At 32.3% G+C, this 16936-nt stretch overlaps 1 protein-coding gene across 1 annotated transcript; it reads right to left on the bottom strand.

Moving 5' to 3' along the window:
- Positions 1–15436, bottom strand: LOC107452840 (protein O-glucosyltransferase 1). Its single transcript, XM_016069454.5, has 9 exons — positions 14934–15436; positions 14752–14848; positions 11569–11709; positions 10822–10954; positions 9441–9559; positions 8010–8169; positions 2125–2351; positions 1974–2030; positions 1–1003 (listed from the first exon to the last, which is right to left on the bottom strand). The coding sequence occupies exons 1-9, from the start codon at positions 15067–15069 to the stop codon at positions 865–867; spliced, it is 1209 nt and encodes a 402-aa protein (XP_015924940.4). The 5' UTR covers positions 15070–15436; the 3' UTR covers positions 1–864.
- Positions 15437–16936: the final 1500 nt, after the last annotated feature.

Genomic DNA, 16936 nt, shown 5'->3' on the forward strand with positions numbered 1-16936 from the left:
TTAGTTATTCAAAAGATTTTGTTTTTTAATTGCCACCTTTACACATACACACAAACCAAATACAATGGAGATTGATAATACCTAGTTTACATGAATAACTTGATGAACATAAAACTGTGTTTAAAAACTTTTAATGGAATGTAAAATTACCAAAGAATGTTTCTCAATTTCAATAAAACCATGCTTTGTAAGACAGAAAATCACACTTTTTAACATACATATACATGCATGGAATTCATATTTTCCCCGTACAAATGAGTTGGTTCAGCAACAATAATTCAATATATTAATGAAGTGAATTTTGGCAAAAATTAGCCCAAAATATTATAATATCACAATCATAGTGCTTAGTGATGCACTTAGAAGCACAATAAATAATAGTACACTGTCTAAAGTAAGAACTCTCCTAGCCCCATGGCGGTGACTATGGTTATGAGGTATAACTATTTCAAGTAGGGGTGTGAGGTCACTGTTTAGGACAAGTTTTTGCTCGGTAATGTACAGAAAAGGCGAGAGAATAGTAATCTTTTTCTCCGGTCTATTGTGTTGGTAGCCCCAGATTGAAGAGAAGCTACCCTCGAAATTCTTGTTTCCATAGCAGCAGATGGTCTCAGACTTTGTGACAGGGAGAGTTCTTACCGTAGACAAACTATAGTTTTATTTTATGAAAACATAGACTCAATTTGACTGTGTGCATCAAATGAAGTAATTAAAATAATAAATAAATAAAGCTTTCCAAGGATGAAAATGTTCTATACACTTTGGTCCATTTGACATAACTAGCAATGAATAGAAGTTACATAAATATGGTATGATGAAATCTAGATATGTCACACTTTAAATCATTTATTAATTTAAAATAATTCACCTAGATTTTATTTTGATGAGTTGAGGATTTCTCTTTGGCTTGTATCGTAACAACTTGGCATATTCTAGCAACAAGTTTTCCCAATAACAAAGAATGTCTTCCATTTTTAAATGATTCCATATGAAATTGAAACCCCTAAAACCACAAAGAACAAACAGTGAAATTACATAGAAGCATTAAATAAATTTTAAATAATAAAGCAAGCATAACTAAAAATCTTGAACTATGTTTTCAATCACTTACTAAACTTATTTTAAAAGAAAATTAAAAATTCTTATAAAAATCAACTAGCTCATTAATTGTTGCAGTTTTTTAATCAATAAAATTTGATGCTCAAAATTGCCAGATTATTATGGATATTGCAGGCTTGGAAATGTATAAAAAAGGTAAGAAAAAGTGTGTTTGAGCAAAAGATTTACGATTTAAAAACTTATCAAGTAATAAACAAGAAAACATCAAACTTGTTGCACTTGAAAACTACACATGTACTTACACAATTTGATTATATATATGCAGACCAGTTTAGATTTATCAGGGAGTGTAGCCAGATTTTTCTACAAAAAATAAGCACCTTTTAAGTACTTTTTAAGCACTCAAAAAATATTTTTAATCACTTTCCAAAAAAAAAATTCATAATTAGGATCTGTGCAGTTATAAGATTAATTTTTTCTATTGTTCAAAATTCTTAATTTATAAACATTAAATGAATGAAATTTAAAATCGTTTTCAAAAAAAAGTAATAAGAATTATTTTTTTTCTATTGTTTGAAATTCTTAATTTACAATTAAATGAATGAAATTTAAAATCGTTTTCAAAAACTTTACATAGCTAGTTTCTGATAAATATTGCAGAGAAAATTGTGAAAATCGTACATTTCTTGCAATTTAAAACAGCAATCGCAAAAAGTCTCTTTTTAAAAGATAGAAAATCAAGCACTTTTTACAAACCCTGAATAAAAAAAACACCTTTAAGGGCTTTTTAAAAAAGTAAATCAAAATAAGCACCTTTAAGCACTTTTTAAAAATGCTATGCACCCTGTTTATATATATATATATATATATATATAATATAAAAATTTATAACAATGAATGTGTTATTTACTAACCTTTCTGCAATTGACTTCGCAATTCCGTCATTTTCAGTTGCAAAGTTTAATAAATCACTGAAAGTGTAGAGAAAAAACAGCAATATAAATACTAAAATATTCATTCTCAATTTTTATACATTTTTAACAGTTAAAATACTTTTTAACATACCTAACACTTGATAAGTCTGTTCCAAGAGGAATGTAATGAACCCATGGTTTCATTTCTTCATAGAAGAATTCCAACCATTCATCACCTACATGGAAGACTAGAGATCTACATAAAAACAAATGCTTGAGCCTGAAACTTGCTGCCACTCCTCTGAAGTTAAAAAGATATTTGTAAAGGCAATGATCTTCTAGAGAGATTTCAGAAGCTGGTGGTGCACCAAGTGTATCCTAGGTATAAAAAAAGGTAAATTTTGAGTAAATAACATTTAGAAGAATCATTTGACTTATTGTATTCTTTATGTCAAAAAGGGAAAGCTTTCACTCAGCTTCAGATTGATAAGTATCGGTTTTGACAAGGAAGTAAAAGTCAGCATGCACACAAAGTTGATCATATTGCCACAATCATGCTGTGAGTCATAAAATTATGGAGCCTCAACCTTGATGACCCTCCTGACCTACAATAGGCTTTTGCATGAATGCTTTACTAAATAGGAAAATAATAGTTAAATGGCACTGTGAATATTCTGTGTTTACAGTCTGCATTTGAAAGAAATCAGGATTGCTAATTTTTGCTGACAAACTAATGGATTTCCAGTTATATTTATGTATAAATAAATAAATAATAATAATACCAGACAACACTGCAAGTTAAAAATTTATTTTTCTGTATGTTTTGTTGCCAAGCATGGGAGAAAGGGAGGTCAAATATATATATATATATATATATATATATATATATATACACAAGGGGTGATCAAATGAAAAGGTACGAAACGACACGGTGGGTACAAATGTAGACTTTATTCAAAATATACACCATAGGCCTGTGCACAGCGATCCCACTGATGAACAAGCCGCAGGATTCCTTGCTCCCAGAATTCCTGTGGTCTTGACGAGACCCAGTCCTTCACAGCGTCCTTGAGTATGTCGTCCGAGTTGAAGAGCTTCCCTTTCAGGTGGACCAAACACATGGAAATCGCAGGGCGACTAGTCCGGATTGTAGGGCGGATGGTCCAATGTCTCCCACTTGAACTTGGCCAGTTCCATGTGTGTGAGTCTGGAGACGTGTGGACGCACTTTATCATGGAGCAGAACCACACCCTCCGTGAGCAACCCCGGTCTTTTGTTCTTGATGGACCTGCGTAGGAGTCAGAGTGTCTCACAGTACACATCGGAGTTAATGGTTTTTCTGTGTTCGAGGAAATCGGATAACACCTCGCTGCTCCTCAATCGTCGAATTTTGCAACGCGAACGCCATCCAGTCCTCATACGGACTGACGCATCATTTGGACGCCGCTTTTGATAAGAGCCTCTGCTCTCTCCTGCTCATGCGGGCACCAGCGCATGCTCCGATCCCAGTCAGAGACTCCAATCACATCCCGAGATGTCTCTCTACGTTCTCCCATAGCGGAATATGCTAATATTTAACTGTTACGTATTTACGTCGTTTCGTACCTTTTCATTTGATCACCCCTTGTATATATATATAATAACAGGGCTACATCCCTGGTATCATTGTTGTATTCAGCTTCAATAATTCAGTCCTAAGCCATAATACTTTATCAAAAGGTTTATTTAAAGGTAGGCTGGTGGTTATGACAGTTCACATCCCCACTCCACAAGGGAGGGGGTGTGGACAAAATTCCGGATGGTTCTGGCAGATTTTTTATGGAACTCGTTATTCAGCAAGAGACATGTAAAACAATCGCTCCCGCATTAAATACAAACAGAGAATGATGTAAACAGGCTCAAGTCGTACACATGAGGAGTACCTTTGTAACTCGATGCATTATGAAAAATCATTTAATGCTTCCTAATATGGAAGTGAAAGAGGAACAAGATTCTAAAAATAACTCCTCCTTTGAAACATAAATCTAATTACGATTCAATGGTATGTTTTCAGCCTTGAAGTCCCAAAATAGAATTTCTACACCTATTCTTTACCAAAGACATTTTATGAAAACGAAAGAGTTTTAATGTTTTATTAATACAAAAGTATTTATAATTTTTTGTATTACATATATGCATATATATATATTAAATATACATATTTTTTTCTTTTTTTCCCCCCTTGATCTCCCTTTCTTCCATGCTTGGCAGCAAAAACACACAGAAAAATAAATTTTCAACCTGCAGTGTTACCTGGTATTATTATTATTTATATATAAATCTAAAAAGTGCCCCAACATCATAATAGAATATATTAAGCACTGTTTCAGCAACAATATTTTGCATTCTCTTTCTTGAACCACTACAGTACAATGTAGATAACACTAGAAAAAAAAAAATTTGCATGAGATTTTTAAACAGATCTGAGATACTTTTGTATTGCTGATTTTAAATCTGCAGTCAGCTTCTTGCTCCAAGCTGCAGTTTTTTTTTAATTACACTTTTAGTCCATTTTTTGTTGAAATATATGAGTATAAAAACTTTATATATAACGGGGGAGGTCACGTAAATATTGCAACAAGCTCCTTCCTAGGAGTTAGTGTGTATCATCAGTATTAAAATTGCATAGGAACCCATGCCCAAAATTGTCCCCATATGCTGCTGAGAGTGCTTCCCTATTATGAACTATTTCTTTATGTGCCTTTAAACAGTTCATAATAGGGAAATGTCCCTAGTCATGCACAATATTTCTGGGCATGGATTTCTATTAAATTTTAATCTTGATGATATTCTGTAACTCCCCCAGAAGTTTGTCATAACATTAAACATGAACTCCTGCTATATGTAACGTAATTAAACTTGTACATTTTGACAAAAAAGAGACTAAAAATGTCATTAAAAAAAAATCTGTAGCATTAGGAGTAAAACTAATTTCAGATTAAAAAAAATGTGTGTGTCTGCGCTTTTATAACAGTCATATGCGAAAAAGTTAAGCCTTTTTTTTCTGCTACAGTAGACGCCGCTTAATGTGATCACATCGGGACGAACATGATTTGATAACAATAACCGATTGATTACAATAAACAAAAAAAAATTTAAGCTAAAAAATGATTTTTTTACATACGTATTAAAATAAAAATTCTTTTAAATTAGGAGTTGTTGCTGTAAGACTCTAAAGTATTTAATAGAAATTAATGTACACTAAAGAAAAAGAATTAGTATACTTACATATTTAATGATGAACTGCAGAAAACAATACAAAATACAAAAGGTTAATTATTAACTGAAAAAGAAATCATCAATTGTCGATTGTTTAGCATTCTTTCGAAGCAAGTCATTTACGAATCGCTCATAATCATAATGTTTATGAAAGTGTTCTGCGTTGGCTTTGTTTTGCACACCTAGCCGTAAGACTCGAAGTGCCTCCCTCATCTGAGCAGGCGTCGGAATTTTGTCCTCGATAGCACTTTCAGGTTCATCATCGGCACCAGAACCTTGTGACGAAGCTGGATCTTTGACACATACGGCTTCGCAAATGTCCTCATCAGTTAACGAAGTAGAAGTCTCAACCTTCTCGTCGATCTCCATCCATGCTTCAAAATCCTCAGCATTCATATCGGGCGGGGGATTGAAAACGTCTTCCATTTCTTTCATAACAGCAGCATTGTTGTCCTCTGGTTGACAAAATCCTCCATGACTAAAACAATTTCGAATTGTTTTTTCCGAGACATTATTCCATGACATTGTTAACAAATGTATGGCATCCAAAACATTTGTTTTTTTTGGCTAGAGCGTTCGCATTAAGATCTTCAGCGTCTTGGTCTTCCATATTTTCTAAGATCCTTGAACGCATTTCCTTTCTGTAATATGCCTTCAAGGTGCGGATAATTCCCTGGTCACACGGTTGAATTGAAGAAGTGGTGTTTGGTGGTAAGAACACGATATTTATCTTCCTTAATGAAACAGTTACATCATGCGCACTGCAGTTGTCTATGAGCAGGAGTATGTTCCGTTTTAGTCGCTTGTCCCATTTCAACAGCCATCCGTTAAAGATGGTGGTAGTCATCCACGCCGTTTTGTTGGCAAAATAATCGACGGGCAGATTTTTCACACCTTTGAAACAGCGGGGCTTCTTACTTTTTCCAATCACTAAAAGTTTTTCTTTAGTGCCGGTCATACTAGCGCAACATAGCACAGTTAGGCGTTCCTTGGAGGTTTCCTTCTGAAACATGAAGGTGTGTTCAGGCAACGCACGAAAATATAGGCCAGGTTCATCAGCGTTATATACATCTTCATGTGAATATATGGCAATAAGTTTAGGCCATTCTTCTTTAATCCACTGATCTGCGGCTACATTATCGGCATCTTTTTGTTCACCATGTGTCCTTCGGAAGAGTATGTTCTGCCTGTTTTTCCAGCTGTGGAACCATCCTTCTGTGGCTACGAAGTTTCCTTTACCCAATTTTGCAGCTAAATCTTCAGCTTTTTGGCGCAAAATTGGACAATTAACACGAGCGTCCCTCTCACGAACGTTTGTGAACCAGAGTTTTAATGCAGATTCAACCTCTTTGTCTTTTCCATCTCGATTTCTTTAACAATTCAGATTTTCGTTCAAAGTGCACTTTTTTTCGATATCTTCACGATTATTTAAAATTTTGCACAAAAGCGGCTGCGAAACTTTCAATTGAACAGCAGCATTCCTTTGGCTCATTTTTGGCAATTTATCGTAACGATTTAAAATGTCAACCTTTTCTTTCACAGTAAGATCTCTCCGTTTCCTTTCCATTATAAAAAACAAATCAGGTTACAAACCGTATGAACTATGGTAAAGTGAAAATTTATGCTGATCTTCTTTCGTATTCGTCTTTTAAACACTTAGGTATGGCAGTTCCTCTATCCCCCCCCCCAATTTTATTGTTTGACCAATAGTGACTCGGTAAGCGACCTGCCAATAGCGACCTACCAAGATCAAATGGCATACCCGAAACAATGTTCTCTTTTGAAGGTTACCCCTTAAACCCTTCCCATAGTGGCTGGGACACATCATCTGTCACATTGTTTAGTTCTTCTAAAAAGGGGCTCGTGACAAACATTGACTCGTTACTGGCAGGTCTTCTTTTCTCTTTATTTAGGATTTCCGGGAATTTGAAATCGCACAGTGCTACGAAATTTTACAATGCTTGACCGAAAATGGCAAAATACCCCCCTCGCTCATAATAACAGGTGTTTAAAAGATAATATACGAGCCCCGTTTGGACTTTTGGTAAGTTTCAGGAAACACTTCACAAAACACAAAAAAAAAGTTTTCCTTCTTGTTTTTATTGATTTCAGGAAAATAAAATTTACCTATAAACTGATAACAATAAACGAACATTTGATTACAATAAACGAGGATTTTTCAATGTATTTTGATCTAAGCGGACGGGACTAAGCGATTTTGATAACATTAAACGTTTGATAACATTAACCGTGATCACATTAAGCGGCGTCTACTGTATGTTCTTCACATGGTGCACACGTAATCAAATTTGCCAAAGAAATTAAAGACGAAAATAATTTGAGTAATAAAAAACTATAGTAATAAAAAATAATGAATTAAAATAGATTTTACTATAGCAACATTTAAATAAAATAATTCACATCTGCACTGTTTGGCTCTTATAAGCCAGTGTATATAATACAAAAAATTGTAGTTGGCAATGAGAAGTAAGGTTAATAATTTCAAGACAAACAGCTTGAATGATGATGATGTGGTCATCATTAAATACTGGTCACCTTTGCTTATAATACTACCTGGTACTACCTATCAATCTGAAACTAGGTGGACTTTAAAATGCCATTAAAGACAGAGCCCTGGTCATTTTACGATGAAACACTGCCATCATGGCCATAAAAATTATGTAATTATCTTATAACTAAATTACATGTAAATTTTAAAAAAAATCAATAATAAATACTGTCAATATTTTTAATGAATATTTAAAATAAAATAAATACTTCATCTGATTTCCAAGCTTGATTTTTTGTGTATTGAGCATCAATGAAATCTGGATTTTTACGAGACATGAGAATCAGTTTGTCTCTTTCTGCACTGGTACGAGATCCCCGAAAAAATGCAACAGTTTTTTTCTTGTGCCACGGCCATTTCTCGACTGTCCTAATTAATATAAATACTAATTTATATTAGAGTTTGCATGAAATGCAGCGTAAATTATTAAGTACTAAATTATGTTAAATACAATGCATACCAAACGACTAGTTTAGATGACTAACAAATAAAATAAGACCTTAGAAAAACAAGCAAATGAATAAATGAAGAAGAAAAATGTTTATATAAGTACAGAAACATAGTAAAAATTGCAAGATATATAATATTTTTTCTAATAAAATAAAGTATTATATTTAATAATTTAAAATATATAATATTTTTTTCTAATTGTTCATTTAATGACAGGCAAATAAAAATGAGACATTACAAAAATAAAAAAATACAAATATTTATATCAGAACTCCAATAGATTCAGAATTCATTTATATAATAAAGAAATTGTTGATCTTAAAATCATTTATCTTTTGACATGACACACAGTTAAAAATTTGGCTGGAAAAAAATGCCTAATATACAACTTAATATAGGTATATAGTATATTGAGACCTACTATTATCAAGGGTCTGTCCAGACATTTTGTAAAAGGTCCGTTTTTGTAAAATTGTGAAAAAAAATTACTCATAATTTGTGAATATAGAATAAACGTTAAGTCACATTCTTTCAACCAGGGTCCGCTTTTGTGAATTTGTGCAAATAGGGTCCGTTATTGCAACAAAAAAAAATTTCAAGGAGTTTTTAAATTGTAAAGACATACAAGATTATGCTCAACACTGTAAAATTATAATTAAAAGAATAATTATAGAAATTTAAAAAATAAACAGCAATTGCAGCTACTAAATTAGCGATGCAACATACAAATAATTGGTATTTACCCTATACTGCTGAACGCAGAATGTTCATTTCGGACGAATGAAGAAAGAAGCGTCTGCCGAAGACAAAATTTAGTTCGTTTACATCTGTCTTTCTCCCCCCTTCCTCCTGGGAAGGGTTTATTCGATTAACAAAACAATAATGAAGATAAACAAATTTGTGAAAGGTCCGATTAAAAGATAAATTATTTAGTGAAGGGTCCGTTTTTAAGTTAAAATATTTTGTGAAGGGTCCGATTTTACGAAAAGATATTTTGTGAAGGGTCCGTTAACGGACCCAAATTTCTTCTAAACAGAACCCTGATTATGTACTTAAGCACTATGAATGACATCATATTAAAGAAGTTTTTATGAGCTAAAAACTAGTTTGGTTTATTATTTAAGTCAAAATATACATTAAAAAACTTCGAAAATTCAGAAAATTGTTCAGAACAAGGCGAAAGTAAAAACCTGTTTATGGTTTTTCTTTGTAGATCCCATCTTCCAATTCCTGTAGGATAAAGGCTTATGGCAGGTCCACCTTCCCAAAATGTCCATGCAGGATACATTATATCCCAATACTGATTAGTCTACAGCCAGAAATAATAGAATACAGTTGAATTTAAAAAATAGTTTAAAGAAATTATAAAACATCACTATCAAAAACAATTTTTTAACAAATGAAGGCAATGATTACCAAATTTCTCTTAATTCTCAAATGAGAATAATAAAAAAAAATTCCCCTCGAAAGAGGCATCTTTTGATTATAATTCTGCAGAAGAAAAAAATCTTTCCAAAATTTTTGCAGAAAAGAAAACCTAATTTTTTTTTTTACTTCCCAAAGGAAAAAATCTTTCTGCAAGAACTTCGTAACGTTCTGCGACAATGTTCCCATGATTCTGCCATGGGACATGTATTCATCAGCCAAGGAGGTTGATTAGTTTTTGATTGATTTTTGTTGATTAATTTTTGTGACTTTCAATTTAAAAAAATACATTTACAGATGTAAAATGGGGAAATAATAAACTTTCACACTATTTTAAACTTAAATTACACAATAAGTTACTAAATAATAATTTTATAATACATTTTAAACAATGCATGTTACTTACTCAAATTGCTGAATTATTTGTCAAAAGCAGTCCTATTGCTTGTGAGTTTATTTTTCCCTCCCCCCTATCGCTACAATCTTATAATATTTTCATACAGAATAAAAATTGAAAATTTCATGACTGAACTGCATTGATTCATATTAAACAAGAGGCTTCATGCGGCCTGGATAGCCCGCTTGGCAGTGCGCTGGACTCATGTTCATGAGAACGGGAGTTCGAATCCAGCTGGACGAAGACTCCCCGTGTGGTAAATGGTGACTGATGCACGTTAAATCTGTCGGGTCACCAAGTCTTCAATGTCTCCATAACAAATCAATACCTCTGGGGGTACTGAATTGAAGATTGATTGTTCTCTCGTTCAATTCAAACTTATGATCTGTGGACAAATGAATGAATGTATAAATCTGTTCGTCCTATAAATGGATGTGTCTTATTGGGTGTAGCAGAGGTCGAATTCTTGAAAACAAGATTATTCCATTCGATCCCCTTAGCCTTAATGGCCGACAACAACAAGAGGCTTCATGCAGCCTGCAGACTGGGTAGGCCAGATCTTGAAGTTGAATTACGTAAAATAGGTATGGTCTCAATTAATCAATCAGCATAAGTAGAGTTTACAATATTTCAAAATCAAAATAGAAAAATCGTTGAAAAGAACTTCCTATTGAAAGCAAAACAAATTAATAATTTTACTTAGTATAATATCAATTTAATAAGTGGTATTTTCTTTTCTTTTTACAAACCTTACTAAATGAGAATACTGGTAATGGTTTTCCATATCTGATGACTTGAGGATAATCTCTGGTATTGAGAATCAATTCCATGTCAGGAAGTTTAGTTAGCAACTTGAGAATGAAATGCTCAACACCACTGCATCTAATAAGTAATCAAAATAAGTTTGATAAAAATTTCTCTGCTAAACAAATAAAACAGAACTTTGCAATGATTGAGAAAAATTGATTCAATGAGATATTTTTATAAATAAATAACTATTAATAATTCAAATAAAATACTTTAAAGTAAAAAAATAATTTTAATTTCTCGAAGATTTTCCTTAGCAAGTCACAAATGCATCAAACATTATCAAAATTATTATTATTACTGGTTAAAAATATGATTAATGACACCTTTTTCAAGCACTATTTAAATTTTTTCATCCTTTTTTCTTTTGTTTGTACAGTTTTACTTTTTACAAACATTTTTTAAACACATGAATGATAAACAGCTTTTTTTTGGCTTTTTAGTGATATGGAATTCACCAGGTGAGACAACCGAGTGGTTGAGTTGTTTGGATTTTTTTTTAAAAATTGTGCTATCCAGCACTTTGCTGGCAGGAAAAACTAACTGCTTAGCAATTAGGAAGCCACAGTGAAGTAAATAAAAGTTAATTTTACGAAACTAAAAATGCAATCCTCAATAGCTTTTTTCAATAATTTTGTTACAAACAACAAAAGTATTTTTGTCTCTGCATGAATAATTTTTATACTTACCTAAATGGAAACATGCAGTCCTTATCACGATATAACGTATGGTTTATAATTTGATAATGAGTTCCTTTCTGTTTGCTTTCTAACATATCTTCTTCTGTGATGCCAGTTAGATGCCACGGGTTTAAATCTTTGTTCACAGCGCTGTGAAAAAAAGTTTTTATTTTTCATTTGAGACAAATCAAAAATGATGTTATTAACAATATGAAATAAAAATCCCTCTAAAGAAAGATTATTCAAGATGTTTCTAAAATTATGATGTTTAAATTATGACCACAAGTAAGAAGGTAAATAAAATAAGTCATTTTTAGACTAAGCCAGTTGTCTATGAAACACAAACTGTAACTTTCTAAGGATGGTTGACAAAATATTAACAAGTTTCCTAAATCCAGAACAGGCTATAAAAAACTTTTGGAGTACCCATCCATTGATGTTATGCTTACGAGGTAAAGTGTGAGTAGGCTTCATATTTTTTAAAGTTTCGATCGTTACTTTTTTTTTTTATCCAACATCGTCGTTCATAAGATTTTTCCAAGTTCTATAGCCTTAATCAGATCAGGAGTTTTAAGTTGAACTAAAATTATCAGAAACAATGAAAAAATAAAATGACTGAATTGCTGTCTTTTGAGAAATAACATTAGAGGCTAATTATTTTCTTCAACATTGAACTGTTTTCTTATGTCCCCCTATTATCTTTTCTATTTGATATCCTTTTAGTTTTTAAAAAAGTGAAGCAAACTATCAAACCATTGAGAAAAGAAGAAATTTTAATGAACTATCCAAAGTTTCTTTCAAATAAAATTTCTAAAAAAAAAACACAAATTGAAGAAAAAGTAGCAGTAATAATAGTGTTTGCTTTAGAGTTACAACACACATAAATGATTCTAAAAGAATCACTCCTTTTTGCCATATTGACAAATTAAAAAATCTACCTTTTCTTTTTTTTCTTTCTTTTTATAGGCATCATTCATTATTAAAATAGCAGTTTATAGTAAAAGAAATATGATACAATAAGTAAACAAATGGCACAATAAATAAAACAGTAAAACCTACAAAAACAATACATTTTTCTAACAGATCAGTATTTTTTTTAACAAAAAAAAAAATAAATAAATAAAAGAGACTTTTCTGTTGAGTAAAATTAATTTTTTAAAAATTAATATTTAAGATTGTTCAGAGGCAACATCATGAAATTTTGGGACCACTTTTGGCTGACGACCACAGGTTGTGCACCTCAGGTCTTAGATATGAGCACAGCTTAATCTTTATATCCCACATAAATATAAGATAGCGGTAGCGCTTCGCGCTGTCGTGCCACAGGTCCCTGGTTTGATTCTCGGGCCGGGCAAGGTTGACTCAGCCTTTCATACCTTTAGTGGGTCGATATATGAGTACCAAGCATGCTTGGGAACTAAACACTGGGGGTTCCGCGTTCGGCTGACCACCTGACCGGAACATCTGCTCCTGCACTCCAGAGCCCAAGGTCAAGAAAACTGAGATGGGCACAGTAGGCCTTGGCCCTCTTGGGCTGTCGGGCCGCTGAGTTTAGAGTTTTAAATATAAGATAAATGATTAGAATTTTCTTTTACAGAAATTCAATGTTTTTCTGTAAATTGCTTGACAGATTTCAAGTAGTTAATTCATTTTTAATATTGTTTTAAAAACACAATTGTAGGTGAATAATGTACCTTTCAGAGAAATGGTATTAGTAGTACTTTATTTATGGCTGCACAGTGGGGTATTGGCCCCAAGAGAAACATCCCTCATGATGATTCAAAGAAAATTTCAATTCTCTGCCAGATTAGATGGCATTACAGCTTTAGTAGCCGACGACCACCTGCATGCAAAGTTAAGTTCTTCATGATATAACAGTTAAACGAGGACTGATATTGTACACCCTCAGGCATACAGTCATCAAAGTGGTCAATCACCTGCTCAATGACTGCTGCCAGTGATGCTGGAAACTTACTGAAAAGCTTGATTTTAGAATCAGTCCTATATGGGACCTCACAAAAGTTGTATGATAGATGTTGGTATTGTTCTGTTAGATAGGCTCTATAAACATTGTAAAGTAGTGATGAAGAAATTCAGGATCACAAAAGCAAGTATAGGAAGCAATGGCACTTAACCTTAAAAAAATCAGTGTTGGGTATACTGGGCGAACATATACTGGGTAGTGGCATTTAACCTTAATATACCAGGCAATGTAGGGTAAACTGGACAATGACACTCACATCCTTTGATTAATCAGATTAATAAAAGCAATACACAACAATTATTATAATAGGTGTTTGTTAGGTGAAAAATTTTAACCATCACCAATCGCCCCCATTAACTTAAAAGTTCCTAGATGTTTTCCTAAAAATATTTTATCAGCAAAAATAAGCAGACCTTGAATCTTTCTGCAAATGCTTACTTTCAATTACCCTTAACTGAACAAAACTATACACGAAACATAAAATAAACTATAATTCAAGACAACGAAAAATAGCAGGGGTCTGTCTAGGTTTTTCTTAGAGGTACCTATTTTGTGAAAATTTAGACATAATTTACATAATTTAAAAATTTTTTTAAAAAATCAAAGCAAAAATATGGTAAAATAAGTAAATATTTTCAAAAATATGTTAAAAGTATTTTGTGAAACTACCATTTTTCTTAAAATTGAATTTGTGAAACTACTGTTTTTCCAAAAATTGAATTTGTGAAACTACCGCTTAACGGCAGTAAATTTGCCCTGGACAGACCCCTGAATAGGGAAATAAACTATTATTATATTTTAACACACTATATATGTTATTGCCTATAGCAATACTCATGTGGGTTCTAATGTAAAACTTGCTGAAAATTAAATATAAATGCATATATATCCTAGTGCTTTGGATATTTACCTATTGTGATTTGTTGCAACAACTATAATTGCCAAGGAGAAAAATCCATTTTTAACTTTCAAAATTAAACAAAAAAAAAACATGTGGAAGTTTGCACGGGCGCGGATTCAAGTTATACTCTTTGAGTTGACCCCCGTTCTGAAATATTGTTTCTTAGTTTCTCGAGGGCAGCTGCCCGTAAGTTGAGAAGACTCGTAACTTGAGAAGTTTATTCTGCCACAAATCTCGATACAAAAATATTCCCTAGTAGTTTCTCATTATTAGTACAAACAAACATTATTTTGAAAATATTACTAACTTCTGATAACAGGAGCAATTGTTAAAACTGCAGTCTTCATATCGTGAATTTGCATCATCAATGAGGCGCATTATCCTATTCCATTTTTCAGAATAAACTGCAAAAAAAAATATATATATTTGTTAATTCAATATATTAAAAATAATGCATAACAAAAAGAGTGGGAAGTAAATGATACCAACTAGACTTATGCGGAGAATCATCCCTTGATTCATCACATCCATTTCCTAATGAGCCACAAACATTACTATTACAATTAACTAGTTTCAAACAAAACAAACAAAAAAATATGATATAATTCAAGCACAAAATATCCATTTTGACAGTTAAAATACGGAATTTAAAAGAGAAGTATGAAGAAATGACACAAAGAGAAAGAAAAAAAACGGAGTTGGTGTGAAAATTTGATAGATTGATTGTTTACTAGTTGATATGATGTATACTGGCATATAGTCACTTATGAACCATGTAATTACTGAGGGGAATAAGGGAGTATTCTCACTGCATGTAATTTGCATTGGCGATCGCACACGAATAGCAATCGAATGGCTTCTGAAGGACCAATCTCACTGGATGAGAGTGGCAGTTGCACGCAATCGAAGTCTGGTTGACATTTTCCACCAATCATATTCTCGCTCGCTGAGATTAATATCAAAGTTCTCACTCGCACTTAAAAATTAATAAATTAATGAAGTGTCCCCGAGTTCAACCTTTAAATGCAGCAACTAATAATATTATGTAAAATTGAAAATGCTCCAACTTATCATTGGCCAGGAGCATAATTTCCTAATTTGCCTTATATACATACAGTGCAGGGCCGTAACTACGCCGGGGCACCGCCCCGGGGCCCCGACGGTCAAGGGGGCCCCATATGAAGGGACCACGCGAAATTTTTTAAAATAGTTTATATATATATATATATATATATATATATATATATATATATATATATATATATATATATATATATATATATATATATATATATATATATATATAAAAGAGATTGTGTGAAGATTTGCTAAAATCTTCTTTTTCGTAGTTACATATCGACTTTAACATAGGGTGAAAGACTTTTTCCGAGAATTATATCCCTTCCTCAAAAGAACAAAAACGCTTCACAGAAAAGAGGAAAGGCATTTTTGAAGCTATACCCCTAATAAGAAACTTTATGTTGTTCTGAAATTAACTTGAATGGGCAAATAAGGTGCCTTTTGAAATTTGGGAAAGTAAAGTGAAAGAAAGTGGAAAAATATCTTAATTTTCACTCTATTTATTGAGCGTCGAAAACTTTATTTTGTTTCAAAATTGTAAAGGAGTGCTTCACCCCTTCTGAAATTTAGACATTCTCAAAAGTAAGTTCTAGTAGAATTAGTAAATTCAGAAAGAGAAAAAAGCTATTTTTTTCAACATTTAAGTTATTTTCCAAATAGAAAACTTAATTTTCATCCAAATAAAAAAAGAGAAATCTGCTTAAATTTTTTTTAAAGGAAAAGCAAATTTAAAGATATTTTCCTCTTAAATTAAAACGAGGGAGCTAAGAAAGTACTTTGCTTCTTCTGTAATTCAGACATTCACGAAAATAAAGTAAAATTAGTATTTAACTCATTTTTTTCTACTTTTAAGCTATTTTTCAAGTAGCAATATTTATTTTCCTCGTAAATTTAATTAATGAGCGTCATTCCTTCTGAAACATTGACATTCACTACAATAAAGTAATTTTTGCTTATAAAATAGAATTAGCAATTTCAGAAAAAGAAACTACTATTTTTTTCACCTTTTGACGCCATTTTTCAAATAAAAAAAAAATAAAATAAAACTCCCCCCTCCCCAACCGAGACAAATACGTCTGTTTTGTTTGAATTTTCTTCTACATATGACAATTTCTAATTTATTAAGAAAAAATTTTAAAATTTAAATTTAACCAAAAGAAGAGCTCAGCATAAAAAAATAAAACAAGTGTTTAGTAAACTAAAATAATTGCCTCTCTTTTCCCCTTCCCTGGTGTAATAAAATGCATCTTTCACTGACATATATTTTAAAGCATTCCTTGACTCTCAACACCTTCAGATCACCAATCGAGGCAGTTATCTGACCCCTCAAAATATAGCCATCTCCTTTTACACCATGGGAAAATGTCCTTCCTTTGACTTCTTTAAATTGCCCTGGGCTTTACGACCCTAGG

This window comes from Parasteatoda tepidariorum, chromosome 5 (assembly GCF_982258835.1).
Source record: "Parasteatoda tepidariorum strain Cologne lab strain chromosome 5, Ptep-v5.0, whole genome shotgun sequence".
Classification (NCBI taxonomy): Eukaryota; Metazoa; Arthropoda; class Arachnida; order Araneae; family Theridiidae; genus Parasteatoda; species Parasteatoda tepidariorum.

Coding starts and splice junctions, on each gene's coding strand:
- LOC107452840 (XM_016069454.5), bottom strand. CDS start 15,069: ATGGATATTTTGTGCTTGAATTATATCATATTTTTTTGTTTGTTTTGT. Junction 11,710..14,751: donor AATTGCTCCTGTTATCAGAA/GTTAGTAATATT, acceptor TTTTTTTCACAG/CGCTGTGAACAAAGATTTAA. Junction 10,955..11,568: donor GACTGCATGTTTCCATTTAG/GTAAGTATAAAA, acceptor ATTACTTATTAG/ATGCAGTGGTGTTGAGCATT.